The sequence below is a fragment of the Salmo salar genome, chromosome 10 (genome assembly GCF_965601325.2).
Source record: "Salmo salar chromosome 10, fSalSal1, whole genome shotgun sequence".
NCBI lineage: Eukaryota > Metazoa > Chordata > Actinopteri > Salmoniformes > Salmonidae > Salmo > Salmo salar.
The window spans coordinates 109,613,515-109,633,905 of NC_138300.1; the positions used below are offsets into that span (position 1 = coordinate 109,613,515).

Sequence of the window (20,391 nt, forward strand, 5' to 3'; positions counted from 1 at the left end):
CATTCATCTTTAGAATCTTCATCTGGCAGACACAATGTAACCAGCAGGCTGGGGGTGGTGTCTCACCTCCCCATTGAGGACGACTGAGTCCTGGCTGTGACTGGAGGAGGATGGGTAGGAGTATGTGGGCTGGGCCGCCATTGGCTTGATGGTGATGAGTCGCAGTGAGCCAGTGTGGTCCTCATAGGGATCTGCTGGGATGAGAGGACATTGCTAATTAGCACAGCACTAGCTAGCCCAGCTATGACTGATACTGCTGTGAGCACTTCACTGATTGACGTCATATGGCGGTTGGCTACAGTGGGGTTAATGGTGTATTCGTCTCTCATCAGCACCAATCACACAGAGCAGATGTTGTTCTAGATTAACTGCTTCAGTGCTCAGATCGCTCTGTATATACTTCACAACATGGGAAAAGTATTAATGTATGAAAACTAGAAAATATAGGAAATGCCTTATACCCAAGGGAAAGTAAATGGCATTCTAAATGTACGTCTAATCATTTTCTACTTCCCCCGAGGAATTTGCAGTTGTACGACGTTATAATACGTCGCACCAATAAATGTTGGGTAACCATTGCTAGATGGTTGAAAATGAAAGCTTTCTAGATGCCACAGTAACAATATTGTCTGGACATTGTCTCAACATCATTTCTGAAATTGAGACACTTACTGTAATGCAGTGTGTAATCTAACCTTGCACTATTAAGGCATATCAATCATCATAGACAACTTCCAAACAATGGAAACATTGTGTACAAATGCAATTCTACCAGACTGTCACCTTTGATTTGATGCATCCAGTAAAGTAAATATCTGAAGTTCAAGAACAATGAGGACTTTCAGTGGCTGCCACTGCATCATCCTTTTATCATTCATCAGACCCTTCCTCACATCCCCACTCACACTGCCTGAGTGTTACAGCTACTGCAGTTAGATAGGAGGGAAATAGAAAGATGCTTATGTGTGTGTGTGTGTGTGTGTGTGTGTGTGTGTGTGTGTGTGTGTGTGTGGGGATGCACTGTGTGTGTGTGTGTGGGGATGCACTGCATGCATCCCTGCATATATAGTAAGTGCTTATTTTTCATTTACAATTCATTAGTTCTCTCTAATGGCTGTATAGCGTATCAAGCCAATGTGAGGACACAATATTGTGGTGGGCAGCAAGCAGTTGGGACAAGCAGCAGTACAGTAGCCGGAGTATGGCCTCTCCCCTCTCTCTCACCGTTCCTCTTGTGTAGTAGATCCTCCTTGGCGTTGTTCTGTGCCACAGGCCTCCGTACCATCGAGCTCTTGCCCGTGTTGAGTTTCCCGGATTCGTTGCTTGTAACCGAGCCGTCCTCGCTTGGCAACCTGCCGCGGGTAACCATAGCAACAGAGGCAGGCAGTGGTAAGCTTTGTGCATACAGTATTATCCAAGGGTAATGCTGCTATCACACAGCCCCCTGGCCAGTTCTAACCTGTGAAATCTGACTGCAGTATGTGACAGACAGGATTGGTAGGTTTTTTTTTTTTTTTTTAAACATAATCCGTTACAGTTACCATAGTTACCTGCCCAAAATGTGTAATCAGTAACAACTTTTGGATTACCCAAACTCAGTAATGTTACTTTTAGATTACAGCATTAGAAGACACATTTTTTTCTTCCTTTAAACGCATTTGGTGCATCATCATAGTGGTCTCAGACTCGATCAGGTGGAACAAAATTAAACTGGCACCTTTTTTCAATGATGAATTGAATGTCATTGAGAAAACAGAAAAGTTGTCATGTCCTTTTTCGCAAACAATCATCTAGTTTTTCAAAAGTATCTGTAATCTGATTGCAATATTTTTTCACGGTAACGCATTTCATTATAATTTGTTTTTTGCAATCGGATTACATATCACTGTCCAACCCTGGTGACTAAGACACCTCTAAAGGCTGTGTTCAATCTAAAGCTATGTGCTTCACAACAAGGCCACAGGCTGGAACAGCGGGAGATACTATCTTAATGTCAAACTATCTCCCCTGGTATCTTTTCAGGGATAACCAACAGACTGACACCAGTGACTAAAACAGGAGCCTGATGTATGTCAGGTAAGACAGCCAGGAACACACACCCATTATGTCAGCTCATATCAACATTGCTCTTCAGAATGTTTGTATCAGATTATTCTTAATCCCTTATGGACAGACTACTTAAACATAATCGAGCATCTGACCAAAGACGTGATTTTAGTTCTGGCTTAACCAAGATTAGATTATTCTAAGGGTGTAATGCATTCAGAAATACTAAATGGAATCAGCATTCGCAATCATGAGGTTTCTATAATGAGGTACAGTTCTACTCCTGTGATACATGGTCAGACAGAGAGAGGGAGGAGAGGGAGGGGGACAGAGAGAGAACAGATTGAGGATGTGTGTATTCCTGTCAACCTGAGCCCAGAGGAACACTGAATCAAACATGGCCCTGGAAGGATCTCTCCAGGCTGTGTAGCTCACTCACTCCATGCCCTCTGTTCAGCCTCTATTCACTTTACACCACTATGTCTCTCTCCATGCCCAGTGTTCAGCCTCTTCACTTTACACCACTATGTCTCTCTCCATGCCCTCTGTTCAGCCTCTATTCACTTTACACCACTATGTCTCTCTCCATGCCCTCTGTTCAGCCACTATTCACTTTACACCACTATGTCTCTCTCCATGCCCTCTGTTCAGCCTCTATTCACTTTACACCACTATGTCTCTCTCCATGCCCTCTGTTCAGCCTCTTCACTTTACACCACTATGTCTCTCTCCATGCCCTCTGTTCAGCCTCTTCACTTTACACCACTATGTCTCTCTCCATGCCCTCTGTTCAGCCACTATTCACTTTACACCACTATGTCTCTCTCCATGCCCTCTGTTCAGCCACTATTCACTTTACACCACTATGTCTCTCTCCATGCCCTCTGTTCAGCCTCTATTCACTTTACACCACTATGTCTCTCTCCGTGCCCTCTGTTCAGCCTCTTCACTTTACACCACTATGTCTCTCTCCGTGCCCTCTGTTCAGCCTCTATTCACTTTACACCACTATCTCTCTTAATGCCCAGTGTTCAGCCTCTTCACTTTACACCACTATGTCCCTCTCCATGCCCAGTGTTCAGCCTCTTCACTTTACACCACTATGTCTCTCTCCATGTCCAGTGTTCAGCCTCTTCACTTTACACCACTATGTCCCTCTCCATGCCCAGTGTTCAGCCTCTTCACTTTACACCACTTGTCTCTCTCCATGCCCAGTGTTCAGCCTCTTCACTTTACACCACTATCTCTCTCCATGCCCAGTGTTCAGCCTCTTCACTTTACACCACTATGTCTCTCTCCATGCCCAGTGTTCAGCCTCTTCACTTTACACCACTATGTCTCTCTCCATGCCCAGTGTTCAGCCTCTTCACTTTACACCACTATGTCTCTCTCCATGCCCAGTGTTCAGCCTCTTCACTTTACACCACTATCTCTCTTAATGCCCAGTGTTCAGCCTCTTCACTTTACACCACTATGTCTCTCTCCATGCCCAGTGTTCAGCCTCTTCACTTTACACCACTATGTGTGTTTACCGCCTGCTTGTTTTACCAATTATTATTCTCAGCGCCTTTTCAAAGGCGTTTTATGCTTTAATCATCACACTGCACAGCTGTGTGTTTTGTAGCCTTTTGAAGCCTTGCTAATCCCAGTCTGAATGAGCCCTGCGGTCCATCCAAAGGGTGACTGGAATAGCAGCCGCTGCAGCAGACCTGGGTTCACATAATATTTAAAATCATACTTTATTGGTGTTTGATTGAGCTTGCCTGGGTTAAAGGACCAATAGAATAGTTCAAAAACTGCAACCCCCCCCCCAAAAAAAAAAATCTGGTACTCCAGGCAGGCTGGTGCAAATACTCAAAGCATTGGAGATATTTCCAATACTATTTGAACCCAGGTCTACACTGCAGTGCCTTCAAGACCCAATGATCATCGTAGCAGACTCGTGTCACACCTCCAGCTTGGCAGCAGTAAATATTAAAAAACCCAAGTGGGTCTAAATCAGCCAAAGATAGGAGAGATCTACTACATTTGACAGCTTTAAGACAATGACTGATGTCTTGGGCAGGGTCAATACAAAAAAAAAATCAAGGCTTTGGTGGTCTGTAAATGTCTCTATGTTAAAATTAGAATTTTAATGCGTGGGAAATTCAAAGGAAAGATGGCTCAAAACAGCAGCAAAAGCTTGGCTTTGTCTTCTAGACTAGAGGAAAGACAGCAGGCTCTATCCGTTTTGTGGCACGGCAATAACACATTCATGACTCATGTTTTGTAACAACATTTTAGCTTTCTATTGCCTTAACTGAGTGATAGACGGCTACGAATCCGGCAATTGGCAACACCCAGGCAAACTGTAAGCCAGTCAACATGAGCAGACTTAAGCAGATTCTATGCAATCTGTCCAAGACTGTATTACTTATTGTGAATTTTCCTTGACTTAAAGTATTGGCAAAAACAAATCCAAATGTGTTCTGGTAATCTATAGTAAACAGGGATCAATCTTCATAGAGATCCTATAATTCGGTTTCAATTTCATTCGGCGTTCTTCTTACCCTTTGTGGATGATGTCAGCAGAAGGGGGTCTTTTAGAAGCGGTCCCATCCTGGTGCACCTTCCTGTCCAATGACAACGGGGCATCTCTCACCGGGAGGCCCAGGACCAGCGTCTCCTTGGTAACAGAGATGGTCTCCTCACCTTGCTGATGGCCCATATGCTTCTTGGCATAGTCAAATCCCTGCACAGGCTGGGGTAGAGAAGGTTAGGAAAGGGTTTACGATGATATATGGTAAAGTAAAGGAGTGCTTTAGGAGAATGACATTTCATTTACAGACAAGGTCGGCTCGGTGAGCTCTGTTTTCTCTCAGTCAGCAAGTAAACACAGAATGGGATTCTACTAAATGTTAAACGAAACGTCTAAATGGCACCTTTGAAGTTGAGATGTATTGGAGGAAAGACATGGAAAATGTAATTGGGTCATGATTTATATTTTTGTTAATGTCTGAAAGGTCTAGGCAGTTTCTTTGTATAACCAAATTACTCTAATTTCATGAAGCCTTTCAGGTTTGTAAAACAGCAAAAAGGAGCATCACAGTGCAGACATTATTTTTGGAAAACGAAATACATAAATACATTATATTCAATGTATTTCTACTTGAGTGCATGTGGGGATAAAAAGGGAAAATATAACTGCACACAGCTTTAATAATTAAAGTCTCAGTGCCATCAAGTGTATTATCACACATGGTTGCAGCACACAGCTAAATGGGAGAGAAATCGATACACTGAACCAGGCGGTCATCTTCACCTCATCCTGAGGTTAGTGATATTTCACAACAGTGAGTCTGGCAGAAGTAATGTATAGAGAGAGACACTATGGCTTCATCATATTGGAAATTCACATTTGAGGGAGATGTTTCAACAGATTAACCTTAAAGGCTGAGCTCATCACAGATATTTTTCACTGGCAAGAGGCAGGTCTCTCTGTCCACTTGATTCCATTGACTTTCTAAATGGTCACCTTTCAACTGCCTAGTCTGATAAAGACATGGAGTTGGTCCAAGACTCTGCACAAGGCTACTCTGTGATGGATTTGACAAAGGGGCGATTCCACACCAGAAGGAGCGGAAAATATTTTTGGTATCTCAGATTGTTCTGGCAATTCTCACATAGAAACTTCATTGGAAAAAATGATAAAGAAAATCATGATAAAGTGGCCATTTTAGGCCCTTTTCAAACCTACTGTCCTAGGGTGGTGCCTTCTGTAAGACCCTATGATCTGTGAACGGTACATGATACAGACAACATCTTAGTGCCATTTATATTATTATACTCCTTATAGTGTGCTCTAAAATATGGAGTATGTCTAGATTCTTCATTTATTCAATATTACAAATATCCATATCACAAAACTACCCTTCTTGATTTAGATTATTTTTGACATTTTGTTTGTAACAATATACTCTTCAAACAGGTCAAATTTCCAGAGTGACTCTCTGGTCCTTTTAATGATTTTATACATAGAAATTGACATTATAGGTCATTAACCAATCATAGCACTCCTTTAGGATTGCACATTCTGCAAGTCACAAGCAGAGGGAGTTCCCGTTGACTCCATTTTCCCATTCACTGTATTGGTGGCATTCATAAAATAGATTATACCTTCCGAATTAGCAGAGAGCCCACTCTGGAAATGTGATGTACTTGTAGAGTATATTGTTCCAAACAATCTGTCTTAAAATGAGCTAAATTAATAGGGGTCATTTTGAGATATTAATATCAATATGTTTCATGTGGAATAAATTAATGTGAAATGTTTATATTTCAGAATCAAGACGTACTCCATGTTTTAGAACATAAGGAGTATAATGACATCAAGATGTTGCCTGTATCATGCATGGTTTACAGATCATAGGGTTTAACAGGAGGTATGTATAGGTCCACTTTCATCATGATAAAAAAATAAAGAAATGGTGATACAAATGTTAAAAGCATGTCAAAAATCCTTCCTCCGAATGAAGTTTCTATGTGAGAATTGCCAGAACAATCTGGGTTACCAAAAATATTTTCTGCTCCTACTGGCGTGGAATCGCCCAAAGACGGATTCTGTGTTTTGACTTGGGCTCATTCAGTGTACTGATGGAGTCACGGGACAGAGAGGGACAGGTTTGATAAAACCCACGTGTAAAAAAACTAATGGTAGAACCTCTCTGAACAACTAAATTATGATTGATATGATTTTCTTTTCATTGCACAAACTTTCAAAATGAAGACACATGATGGACAATACCACATAGTGAATTTGGAGAGCAATGAAATAGATTCACATATTTCCTGCAAAAGCACACATGCAGACTGAAGCCATGCCCCTGATTTGCAGCTTGACATTGTTGTCCCACTTTGATGGATAATTGTGTGCTGTGGACTAGAGGTTCATGAAGCCCACTATCTCCCTAGTGGGTTATGCTCTGCTTGGTATTGTGTCTTGATTCCCAGAACGTTTGGACACCAACACATTACACCGCAACAAACTGCAAATATGTGCAGTGGAGTAGTGGAGCCAAAGATTTCAACTCAACGCATTTACCACGTCCTTTAGCATATCGCCACAAGCTATTCATAAACCAAATCATTCTAAGAATATTTATCTCAGTAGTTGCGCATGCGTGCCACATCTCTGGTCAGAAAGGGAAAGACCGAACAATTGGCCTTGCAGCGCCATGCGTGAATCTCCCAATTTAGCAACGCTTTAAATCATTTATGTCACATTCAAAACAACCCAGTGACATTTAATGTTTACCAACAGTTTTACAAACCTTGAAGCACTGCACTCTGAAATGTAAATACAGTAAGCAGACACTATGCTAACAGAAACAGGCCTTGTTTCTGGGAGAGAAGTCCTATCCTACTATCCTATTTGTACTAATCATGTGTATCTCTGACCTTGTCCTACAACATAAGCTGGAGCTAGTGCTCCTCGTTTCCCATCCAAAAATATGCCTTAGTACATCTGTCTCTCTGGGGGGAGTGATGATGGAATGACGTACAGAAATAACACTGAAATCAGCCAACTTTCTCTGCTGCTGCATGAGTGCATGTTGTGAAACGACGGGGTCCATGATGAATCTGAAATGTTTAGGGTAGGGGATCTTATTTATGCTCCTCCACATTATCTCTATGAATCAAAATGGCACCATATTTAATCCAGTAACAACACTACTGATGGCTTGGATTCCACCATGAAGCCACTAGCTGGTATGAGATGAGACTGGATGAGAAGAAGCCTGGTGGATAAGAATCATTACTATGCATTTGAAAGGAACAGGGATGTATAGAATGTCCCATTGATCATAGACGGTGAGCCCTGGTGAGACCCCTCCATCCCTTCCAGTGATTTCCCCTAGGCACTGTCAACAAAGGAGGGATGTCCTCTCCCAAGCACAGCCACATGCATTTATTGACAATAACACTCAGTCAATACCTGGTGGTGATAACTGCCCTCCCTCCGATAGGATGTCTAAACAAGAAGACAATTAAAGTGACATTTAGCTGAGGATTCGATTCCAGCACATTAACCATCTTGATTCTCATTTCGCCCCCATAATGCTCATTGAGCATCCTTCACCATTGGCTATAAGTAATTGAGCGAACACAAGATAAAGTGCCAAGACTTGCCCAGATGTGACATTTCTCTGAATTGCACATTAAGATGTTAAGTTGGCTGGATGTCCTTTCTGTGGTGGACCATTATTAATACAAACGGGAAAGTTCACCTTAGAGCGTGTTTTGAAGCTCCTGAAAGCGCCCGTCTTGAAGATGACCCTGTTCCTCTTGCACAGGATGGTGGTGACCATGACAACAACAACCATCACCAGGGCAACAGGCGTCAGCACGGCCATGATCCACAGATTGGCAGGTGGGACCTTTACCACAGCTGTTGGAAATCATGGCGATGAAATAGATACACCACCATCTATCAATATGTGTTATTGTTTGCAATCATTACGTAATTATTGAGGCACTTAGCTATTCAACAGTCTATGAGACAGATACACTGAGTATACCAAACATTAAGAACACGCCCCTTTGCCCTCTGAACAGTCTCAATTCATCGGTGCATGGACTCTACAAGGTGTCAAAAGCTTTCCACAGTGAAGCTGGCCCATGTTTACATTTACATTTACATTTAAGTCATTTAGCAGACGCTCTTATCCAGAGCGACTTACAAATTGGTGCATTCACCTTATGATATCCAGTGGAACAACCACTTTACAATAGTGCATCTAAATCTTTTAAGGGGGGAGGGGGGGGGGGGGTTAGAAGGATTACTTTATCCTATCCTAGGTATTCCTTAAAGAGGTGGGGTTTCAGGTGTCTCCGGAAGGTGGTGATTGACTCCGCTGTCCTGGCGTCGTGAGGGAGCTTGTTCCACCATTGGGGTGCCAGAGCAGCGAACAGTTTTGACTGGGCTGAGCGGGAACTGTGCTTCCTCAGAGGTAGGGGGGCCAGCAGGCCAGAGGTGGATGAACGCAGTGCCCTTGTTTGGGTGTAGGGCCTGATCAGAGCCTGAAGGTATGGAGGTGCCGTTCCCTTCACAGCTCCGTAGGCAATCACCATGGTCTTGTAGCGGATGCGAGCTTCAACTGGAAGCCAGTGGAGAGAGCGGAGGAGCGGGGTGACATGTTGACTCCAATGTTTCCCACAGTTGTGTCAAGTTGGCTGGATGTCCTTTCGGTGGTGGACCATTATTAATACAAACGGGAAACTGAAGAACCCAGCAGCGTTGCAGTTCTTGACACAAACCGGTGTAACTGTCACCTAATACCATACCCTGTTCAAAGGCACTTAAATATTTTGTCTTGCCCATTCACCCTCTGAATGGCACACATACTATATACCATCCATGTCGCAATTGTCTCAAGGCTTTAAAATCCTTCTTTAACCTGTCTCCTCCATTTCAACTACACTGATTGAAGTGGATTTAACAAGTGACATCAAAAAGGGATCATAGCTTTCACCTGGATTCACCTGGTCAGTCTATATCATGGAAAGAGCAGGTGTTCTTAATGTTTCGTACAATGACTGTATATGTGCTTCAGTTTGAGCAAAACAAAAATATACTGCAATTACTTGTGTATATCCATCTGTGTGCAGTTCTATACACTTCATCTAAGATAATAATGTTACGGCTGTTTGGTAAAGATGTGGAGATAACCTACGATCGGCTTGGAGCTGGATAAAGTAGCCCAGGGTTAGAGCCATGGTTTGGGAATCCAAGGTACTGAGAGTCTTGGCTGCAGTGGTGCCAGTTATGGGGGCACCGTTCAGTTGGGCATAGTAGGTCATTTCGGCAGGATTCTTTGGCCCAGGGAGTCGACGAATACCAACCATCTAAACAAGCACAACACAAATTGGTGGATTCAGTGCTGTCATATTGCATAAAAGAGCTATTACAATAATAAGACTGATGTTATCTGAAGGGGCAAACACTCGAAAATAACAGCACTCCGGGACCACACATGGGATTAATATGAATCAGTGGAAATAATCTTATTTTATTATAGATCAAATGTTTGATGTCCATAATACATCATAACGGTTTAATCAAGGGCTGTGATTAAAGCTTGCCATAAAGCGGGGGGGTGTTAAATGGAAGAGATCAACATCCGTTACATGAGCTCTCTCCCCCTCATAAAACCTGATCATCTGTGACTTTACATAAAACAATTCATCTGTGGCAAAACATAAACGAGAGAATAGAAATTCTGTGGGTCTTCAAAAAATTGTGAAACTCTGGCAAGTCAACATAAAACAGAGGTTGTTTATCAGTGAGTGAGCATGCAACCCGTGTGTGTGCGTGCCCGCCTCACCTGGACAGTGTAGTCCCCGACAGTGGTAGCCCTTCTAAAGCGGCTCCCCTGGCTCCCCTGACGCCCAGCCACCAAAAACAGCTCAGCCAGCCGCTGCTCCATTAAACTAGCAAAGCTCTGATAATTCCTCTCCAGAGATGAGCTGTCAACATCCTGAATTACTGCAGAGTACACAGAGAGAGAGGGAGAGAGAGAGACAGAGAGAGACAGACAGACAGAGAGAGAGAGAGACAGAGAGAGAGAGAGACAGAGAGAGAGACAGAGAGAGAGAGAGAGACAGAGAGAGAGAGAGAGAGAGAGAGACAGAGAGAGAGAGAGAGAGAGACAGAGAGAGAGAGAGACAGAGAGAGAGAGAGGTAAGAGGATAAGAGAGGAGATGAAGAGGTGGGATAGGGACAGTGGAGGACAAAGAGGTTTGGTTATTCATCCCTCAATTTAAAACCTGTAAGTCCCATTATATTGTCAGGCTGACCTTGGCACACTGTGGTCTCATCATGACAGTAGCAGAAAGGTACAGGGGGAGGCTAAAGCTAATTTAGAGATCTCTCACAAAAGAATGCCTCCTTCACAATGAGCTCTGATCCGATGTGATCTTTCAGAAGCAGATGTCCGGAAGCTCTAAATAATGCAGCAATAGCATTCAGAGGGGAAAGAGGAGCTCAAATATGTTGGGGGAAAAAACTGTACACAACACACAGCATTAGAGCAAAGCATTAACTAACTAGCAGTTAGTGAAAATCAATGACACGTTTAATTACCTGTGATCACCCAGTAGTGCTTGGTGGCAGTGGATGTGTTGAGGTTATGGTACTCCAGTGCTGTGGAGGAAGAGGGGGGAGAGAGATGGAAACAGAGTGAACAAACACACATACAGAGAGACAGAGAGAGAGAGATAGAGGGTGCCAGGCTGCATGCCTGATAAATTCCACATTTTCTGTCTTATTATGCAGCTGGCTGGAGGCCAGCAGGGATGTTGCCTCTGACTTTGTAGTGGCACCTTATCCCTCATAACGCTCTTTTTGACACTCTGTAATCATGTACGAGCCTTGAATATTCAAATGGTAAAGGATTCATTTTGACAGCATGAGGTGAAATCCTGAGGTAGTGTGTAAATATAAATAGAATGTTATCTGATCTTCCCTTCATGCTAAAATTACCCATTATGTGAAGTAAAACACCCAGAAGGTGATGCAAATGATTGAAGTTGAGCATGAAGTAAACTAGTCAGTCTCCTCTCTGCACAACAACAAGATACTGGATGACAGTAAATGCAAGCAGCCATAACTTCTCCTTTGTAAATTAGTTCAACATCTGATTATCAGTACTCTGCAGGTATAATGAAATCAAGACCGCATACATTTTCATGTTCAGAACACACACTCATGAAGTGGATAATTTACGTTGAATTTAATTCAAATTTCAACAATCTACAAGTTATGGAATTGAAATTGAATAAGACTGTTTTGACTGTTTGAATTAAAATTAACATTTATAAACATATATAAATATTTGGAATTGAATTGGAATTCAATATTTGTACATTTCCCAGTTAATGGAATTAATGCACTTGGTTTAAAAATGGACCGCAGGATTAGTTTTAAATCATTTCAATTTGTATTTCTATATTTCCAGTATAGCTAGATAGTCTGAACAGCGACATGGACTGCCAGAAAAGCCTGAGGGAATTCAATTAGATTGGAATTTTAGGAATTGTTGGAGATAATATTGAACTTGGAATTGAAATCTTTGAATTTAACTAGCATTAGAATTGAGACTAATTGAATTATCTCTGAATTAAAATACTGACCTGGAATTTGAGTTTAATTAAATGGAATTTACAGGTAGAGGGAATTGATTTATAATTGAATTTGTGGAAATATCCTCAACCCTGGCTATTGTTGAAGGACAATATCGCTGAAGGACAATACTTATGGGGAATATGACATCAATATTCATGTATCAGAAAATAAATAAATAAGGAGAAAAAGCCAGGCAAAACATGCCACTCAAACCCTTCCCATGATGCAGTGGGGCACTTACGCTCAGCAATGACGAGGGGCGGGAAGAAGAGGAAGTAGCCCACCAGCTCTGCGGTCAGCTGATTCAGGAGACTGCTGGAGACGGTTCCATTCAGGATCACGTCCTGGTTCTTGACCACATAGACCAGAGATACGGCAGGAGAGCCAATTGCTTGGGAGGTGCTCTGGATCTGAACAAACACAGACGAAACCAGACATGTTGAAGTAAATACAAGGCTCTAAACAACTATGCTAATTGTGCATGATTGAATATGACCCCAAGTCATAAATGTACCTCAACAGAAAGCCCGCTGTAAGATTCCAGCACTTTGTCCTGAGCTTCCTCATACGCATTCTCCAGCCGTTGTTCCATCATCTGAACAAAACTGCAGGAGTTGATGCTGTCCGCTGGACCTACGAACCTGAGAACTAAAAACAGCAGAGCAACAATCAATATACCAGCACAGTACATTCAGTTACATTACACAACAGCACAGTACAACATTGTCTACAATCACGGTCACATCATCCAGCGGTGTTACTGTGTTGTTCCTGATGCGCCATACCTGTTTTGAGCTGCAGATGGACACTGAGGCTAGGGGCCCAGGGGGCCACAGGGAGCAGAACAGCCATCACCAGAGGACTGTGCTGCCGGATGTCTGCTAGCACTTTGTCAAAACCATAAGCCTTCACTGTCTCCACCACCACAGATGCTATGTAGACCGTTTTCCCACTGGCTACATAGTACCCAAGGGTGACATTATGAGGGCTGCAGAGATCCCGTTCAATCTGAGAAGTGAAAACATGTTGTTAATATCTTGATCGCTATCGCTAACAGACAATACAATGGCAATGGTCAAGGCTAGTGTCTCTGGTCCTTTGTAGTACCACCCACTCCTCATCAGTCTCTACCAGTATGTGTTAGCTAGCTATCCACAGACACACTAACTATGCAGCTGGTGTTTGTGATGTCTCATGCTGATCACTTCCAGGCTCACTAATAATACATGGGTTCTGATGGGGAGAGGAGAGGAGGCCTTGGATAGAGTAGCAGCCACTGAATCACACCCCAGACAGACTGACAGATAGACAGACAGCACAGGCAGGAAATCAATGGACTTAAACTTGAGTCAGCCATCAGTTAGACAGAGAGAGAGAGAGAGGGAGGGAGAGAGAGAGAGAGAGAGAGAGAGAGAGAGAGAGACCAAGTCAGGGAGAGATGAGACAGAGGACTGAGAGTCAGAGAGAAACAGAGAGAAACACACAGAGAGAAACAGAGAATAAAACACAGGGAGAAACACAGAGAGAAACATAGAATAAAACACAGAGAGAAACATAGAATAAAACACAGAGAGAAACAGAGAATAAAACACAGAGAGAAACATAGAAAAACAGATAACAGACAGAGAGAAACAGATAACAGACAGAGAGAAACAGACAGAGAGAAACAGACAGAGAGAAACAGACAGAGAGAAACAGACAGAGAGAAACAGACAGAGAGAAACAGACAGAGAGAAACAGACAGCGAGAAACAGACAGAGAGAAACAGACAGCGAGAAACAGACAGAGAGAAACAGACAGAGAGAAACAGACAGAGAGAAACAGACAGAGAGAAACAGACAGAGAGAAACAGACAGCGAGAAACAGACAGAGAGAAACAGACAGAGAGAAACAGACAGAGAGAAACAGACAGAGAGAAACAGAGAGAGAGAAACAGACAGCGAGAAACAGACAGAGAGAAACAGACAGAGAGAAACAGACAGAGAGAGACAGACAGAGAGAAACAGACAGAAAGAAACAGAGAGAGAAACAGACAGAGAGAAACAGACAGAGAGAAACAGACAGAGAGAAACAGAGAGAGAGAAACAGAGAGAGAGAAACAGAGAGAGAGAAACAGACAGAGAGAAACAGAGAGAGAGAAACAGACAGAGAGAAACAGACAGAGAGAAACAGACAGAGAGAAACAGACAGAGAGAAACAGACAGAGAGAGATAGAGACAGACAGAGAGAAACAGACAGAGAGAAACAGACAGAGAGAAACAGACAGAGAGAAACAGACAGAGAGAAACAGAGAGAGAACGAGAGCTGAATAATGGACATGAGTTTTAGTCATTCAGCTGGTAGGGTCCATAAGAGTATTTCTCTTCACATACTCTTAACAGCCTCTATAATGCAAAGCCTATCCACAATTCAAGAGACCATTTATTATCTTATTGAAATCCTTTTACCATTAATCACTTCAGTCTCCTCTGTGAGAGATTGGACTATATGAATAATAGGGCTAAGAGGAGAGGAAGAATAAGTCAACACACTCACTATAGTTCCTTTAGAAGTGGCCATCTCAAAATTCGTAACAGCTAGGTGACCTAGCAGTTAAGAGCGTTGGGCCAGTAACCAAAAGGTCGCTGGTTTCGAATCCCCGAGCCAACTAGGTGAAAAAAATTCTGTTGATGTGCCCTTGAGCAAGGCACCTCACCCTAATTGCTCCAGGGTCGCCTTCAATAATGGCTGATCCCTGGCCGTGACCTCTCAGGGGGAGTGGGATATGCAAAAAAAAAAAAATAATAATAATAATAATACCAAATGCTTTTCCAACAGTGCAAAGATGGATGACTCCTCACAAGTCCTCAACTTGCAGCTTCATCAAATAGTACCCGCAAAACACTAGTCTCAACGTCAACAATGAAGAGGTGACTCCGGGATGCTGGCCTTCTAGGCAGAGTTGCAAAGAAAGAAAAAGCCATATCTCAGAATGGCCAATAAAAAGAAAAGATTAAGATGGGAAAAAGAAAACAGACACTGGACAGAGGAACTCTGCCTAGAAGGCCAGAATCCCGGAGTCGCCTCTTTACTGTTGACGTTCAGACTGGTGTTTTGCGGGTACTATTTGATGAAGCTGCCAGTTGAGGACTTGTGAGGCATCTATATCTCAAACTAGACACTCTAATGTACTTGTCCTCTTGCTCAGTTTTGCACCGGGGCCTCTCACTCCTCTTTCTATTCTGGTTAGAGCCAGTTTGCGCTGTTCTGTGAAGGGAGTAGTACACAGCGTTGTACAATATCTTCAGTTTCTTGGCAATTTCTCGCATTGGAATAGCCTTAATTTCTCAGAACAAGGCTAGACTGACGAGTTTCAGAAGAAAGTTCTTTGTTTCTGGCCATTTTGAGTCTGTAATCGAACCCAGAAACGACGATGCTCCAGATACTCAAATAGTCTAAAGAAGGCCAGTTTTCTTGCATCTTTAATCAGAACAACAGTTTTCAGCTGTGCTAACATAATTGCAAAAGGGTTTTCTAATGATCAATTAGTCTTTTAAAATGATAAACTTGGATTAGCTAACACAACGTGCCATTGGAACACAGGACTGATTGTTGCTGATAATGGTCTTCTGTACGCCTATGTAGATATTCCATAAAACAAAATCAGCCGTTTCCAGGTACAATAGTAATTTACAACAATAATAATGTCTACACTGTATTTCTGATAAATTTGATGTTATTTTAATGGACAAAAAAATTTGATTTTCTTTCAAAAACAAGGACATTTCTAAGTGAGCCCAAACTTTTGAACGGTAGTGTATATGTTGTTCTCCAGTTACAGTACAGCAGTAACAGCATCCTAACACAGAGTACAGTACAATACAGACCTGGACATAAACATTGGTGTCATTGAAGACCCTCTGTAGAGCATGGGTGAGTCCTTTAGACAGATTCTGCCTCACGATGATATCAAGCCTGTTCCTCCTCAACTGCATAGATAACACTGTGGAGGGAAACACATACATGAGGTGTGTCAGTCTTCTGGATGTGAATGATGGGACATCCTTTGGAAGGAACCAGAGGACTTTTATTATGGTTGTAAAGATACTGTAACAACTCAAAGAAACAACAGTGTATGTTAGTGAAAGGTTGTTCAAACTGAGCTGTAAACTGAGAGCCCATACCGGTTTTGACCCAGGTCTTCTCAGTGATGTTACATGGTTGACGTTCCTCTTCAGCACTGATGGGAGGAGGTTCAGTTGTGGTTGGTCCAGGGGTGGTTTCTGTGGTGGTGGTGGGGACAGTCAAAGTGGTGGTCGGTGCAGTGGTAGTTGTACTTGTAGTGGGAGCGTTTGTGGTAGTGGGAGCACTTGTGGTTGTGGTCGTCGTGGTGGGTGGGTCAGTTGTGGTTGTCATCAATGTAGTTTCTTGGAAGGTGGTCACTTCCTGTGTGGTTGTAGTGGTCCCGGGTATGGTCGTAACCGCCTCTCTGGTCAAAGCTGTCGTGGTCTGGGGTGTCACAGATGTGGTGGTCACGGTCAGGGGCGTGACTGTCGTGGTGGTCGTCACAGTGAGCTGTAGACTGTCATTGGCCACAGTGTCTGGTGTTGGGTTTGTGTGTGCTGCTGTGGTGGATGGGATAGTGGTGTTGGTGTCAGCCCTTGCAGGTATGGTGGTGTTCCATGTGTGAGTGGAGAAAGGACTAGTCACATTGTCTGGGAGGGTGGAGTCGCTCTCCCCCAGGGTGGCCAGAGAGGACACTGGGACTGTTGGTAAATCTGGGTTCGCAGGCAAACTGCTGACCGCCTCCTCTGCAATGAGACAACAAACAGGGTTTAAATGATGCCACATCAGGTCATTCATATCAGGTGAATAATGTCCCATTTTGATGATGTCTCATACTGTGAGGATGATGTCAGACCGGGAGAGGCAGCAGGCATCGGAGGTAGACGATGGAGGGGATGGGGCAGGATGATGTGGAACTGAGCTGGACCAAAATAAAATTAAATGGTGGATTTTGAGGGAATGAATGTGCAGAGCATGATGATGATGATGGACAAGGAAACAAAATCTCTAGTCTGTAGACTTTAACCACAGTCATGAGGCTGTACGTATGATATTTGTATTCTTCTATTAGATGGTGTGGATGACTGTTTGAACATGGGTCCTACCTGAGCTGGTGTTTGAGGTGCTGTTGGCTACAGGGGCTAACGAAAAAGGGTCTGTTGTTCCTGCTGTTTGATTGTCATTGTTGATGGCTGAGGAGGAGGCTGAGGAGGCATTAGCTAGTACTGATGGTTGCACTGGGGCCTGTGGCTCTTGGTCTGAGCTAGCCAGCAGGGTCAGTACAGAGGAGAACCCTGGCTGCTCTCTGGTGTTCTCTGCTGTCGCCCCTGATGGGTCTGTGGGCACGGCTAGAGGGCCCAGGGGCCAATCCTCCACTGGCGTATCCCTGGCAGAGAGGTTAGAGGGCACAGCTGGGTCCTGAGGCAGAGCTGCATGTCCTGATGACCCGTTATAGTGCCCTTCATCTGGAAAACAAAGAGAGAGATTGGATGTAACAAGGGAGGAACGCATTTATTCTCTATTTGACTCATCAATCCCAGAGGCCTGATGATGACGTCTTGACTGTCTCCCATGTTTCTCATCAACATCGGCCTAATCTATAACTACATCTTGAAAATATGAAATATTGTTATTCAAAACGAAGCCTGGCCGTGCCCTCCTGTCAACAACATGAGGGAGGGAGACACAGACTTCACACCAAGGAGCAGAACATGTGAGGACACAAACACTTCTTAGTCATCCAGGAGTATCATTATGAAACTGTGACAGTGGGAACATAATCTTAAGTAGGTCACTTATGTTTTGTTCAGGATAAGCATAGGGAATTGATTTAGATGTTAAGTACATATCTGGGGCACACATAAGCAGCTGCTGTGATTTAAAAACATATCTCAACCTACGAGAGAAAGCTATCGCTTGGGATTCTGTGCTGATACAGTGGTGGTGTTTTCAAAGGCACCTTTCCTCAGTACAAGTGAACGATGAGGATTGGGCAGCTAGCAGGGTTTATTGTCTTTTGGAAGGCAGCCGGTGAAATACTGGCAAATCTCCAGAGCGCATTTGTACCGTACTTCCATTCTGAACTTCCCCCACATTCTCAACTTATTCATCAGAGGATTGTTTAATTAAAAATAAGGATTTCCGAACCAGGCCTGTGCCTAAATTTCCCAGGATGCAATCCCTCTGTCTCCCATTAACTCTACCCACTGAACTGTTCATCTCAAACAATGGATCTACCAAGAACTAGCAGCAATTCATCCTATAAAAAGCTCTGATAAACCAATAATCAAAAGAACTCCATGAATATATATGACAATGAGCTTGCACGTTCTTTATTGCTAACCCTACCAGTAGATATTCATTCTAAAAGACCCTATAAGATCAGAAGTGTGAGTGTGACAGCATTTGGTGTCTTCAAGACAGGACACACTGAAGACCTCTTCCGTATCTATCCCCCACAGAAAGCCACCTGCTCTGACAGGGTGCAACATATGGGGCCCTCCATCAGAAGCACTGAGAGTTCACTGAGAGGTATGAGCCATGGCAGTGGACAGCAATTGGGTTCATTTGACAACACGACTGCTCCAGCCATCCTGGGGTTCATGAAGAAGCTCTGCCCATTCAGAACACTGATCCGTTGGGGCAGGAAAGAGGGAAACATGGAGAAACATGGTGCATCACCATCCTAGGCGCAGGTGGTGAGGAGGGGGCGCTGGGGATGTGTCCAAGTGAAATTAAACCCATTGTGACAATGTGGTGTGCTTTCCATGGAGTGACATCTTTCCAACAGGATGGACAGATACACACTTCCTGAAACTATTCATAGTGTCCATCTGTCTCGCTGGGTTAAATAGTGGATCTACAGTACAGAGTAAGTAACACTTTTATAGTGTTTTTCAGGAAGACTACAGGGCCCAAAGGCAACAATTAAATATTCACCTTAAATGCTGATTAGAGCAATTTATTCCACAAGCAAAACATAGGAAACATGAATATGAAAAATGACAAAATATGTACCATATTGTATTGCATTTGGCGAAGCAACACCAAGGAGTATGTTTGGCAATGTTTTATCACAGCTATGTCCTCTTGAAGATAAGGCAGATAAGGAAATGGAATCATAAAGTGTGGACAGAGGGCAGTGACAGTATGGCTGGCAGATTTGAGCTCTGAGTTATATGAAAGTTCAGCCTATATTTCACTGTTTTGTTTGTCAAACACAACAGAATATTATGGCTTCCATTTACCCTGACTGGTACTGCACAGACACCTGCTAAGTGAGGTCACACTGCATCTCAGCATGCATCTGTAGACACAGCATAGCAACAACACTGCTTTCTAAGAGGTGTCGTTCCATCTATAGAGCCAATGGAATTATATTTACAGTAATTAAATAGTACTGTAATTAGTAGTCATGAAATATTACTAATCAGTAGAATATAAAATGTAAAAGCATTAAACCACATAGGCTACAGTGATTGAAAGATAGTGGCACTGTCTCCCAGGTAAGACATTACCAGAAATGAAGAGCTGAAGACAGACTTATAGGAGCACGGTATTACGTTATCGCAGTAAACCCTTTCCATTTACAGCACGCTAACTCATATAAATGCAAAACGAAAAGTCAATCCAGAGCCTGAGCTTTGCACAGCTTACGATTAAGGAGGGTATTAAACGTTTTTAGAAGGTTGAAAAAAGCCAATGACGTGACAGTGCTGCATACAGGCTGGTAAAGACAGCTGTAAAAAAGATTCAGCTGCAGAACAAACAAAGTGCCATATTCTGTTTCCTGTGTTGTTGGAGGCTCTGTGTGTGACCTATATTGCAGTGGTCACACTCCTGGGTCCTGGGAGAATATGATGGACATACTCTGGCACTTCACTTAAAGCCACAGTCTGCAATATTTCCTAACGGTCATTTAATGATACATACATTGGTAGTACCCAAAATATTTTTGAAGATTTTTATAAATGCATTAGTACAACTGAATTATCATAACACAAAAAATAATAATAATAAGCCTACTGGGGAAGATTTAAACCACAAACTAACATGATGTGGTGTTAATGCATATCATTGGAGGACTAAACAAGGTAACTAGCACATTGCACGTGAATGCTGCTTTCACAATGTGATAA

General features: G+C 43.0%; 1 protein-coding gene across 4 annotated transcripts in view; it reads right to left on the minus strand.

The window, feature by feature from the left end:
- Nucleotides 1-20,391, minus strand: part of kiaa1549la (KIAA1549-like a) — a 43,968-nt gene that overhangs the window by 16,657 nt on the left and 6,920 nt on the right. For 2 of the 4 annotated variants that reach the window (XM_014125486.3, XM_014125484.3), the window contains exons 2-15: nucleotides 17,359-17,718; nucleotides 16,372-16,998; nucleotides 16,075-16,190; nucleotides 12,994-13,216; nucleotides 12,723-12,856; nucleotides 12,450-12,618; nucleotides 11,168-11,227; nucleotides 10,410-10,570; nucleotides 9,759-9,930; nucleotides 8,313-8,473; nucleotides 8,021-8,056; nucleotides 4,596-4,786; nucleotides 1,225-1,352; nucleotides 67-194 (exon numbers count right to left, since the gene is read on the minus strand). In XM_014125486.3, coding sequence (XP_013980961.1) covers nucleotides 67-194; nucleotides 1,225-1,352; nucleotides 4,596-4,786; nucleotides 8,021-8,056; nucleotides 8,313-8,473; nucleotides 9,759-9,930; nucleotides 10,410-10,570; nucleotides 11,168-11,227; nucleotides 12,450-12,618; nucleotides 12,723-12,856; nucleotides 12,994-13,216; nucleotides 16,075-16,190; nucleotides 16,372-16,998; nucleotides 17,359-17,718 — 2,666 coding nt within the window. The remainder of the gene's footprint in view (nucleotides 1-66; nucleotides 195-1,224; nucleotides 1,353-4,595; nucleotides 4,787-8,020; nucleotides 8,057-8,312; nucleotides 8,474-9,758; nucleotides 9,931-10,409; nucleotides 10,571-11,167; nucleotides 11,228-12,449; nucleotides 12,619-12,722; nucleotides 12,857-12,993; nucleotides 13,217-16,074; nucleotides 16,191-16,371; nucleotides 16,999-17,358; nucleotides 17,719-20,391) is intronic. The other 2 variants (XM_014125485.3, XM_014125487.3) reach the window with 2 other exon arrangements.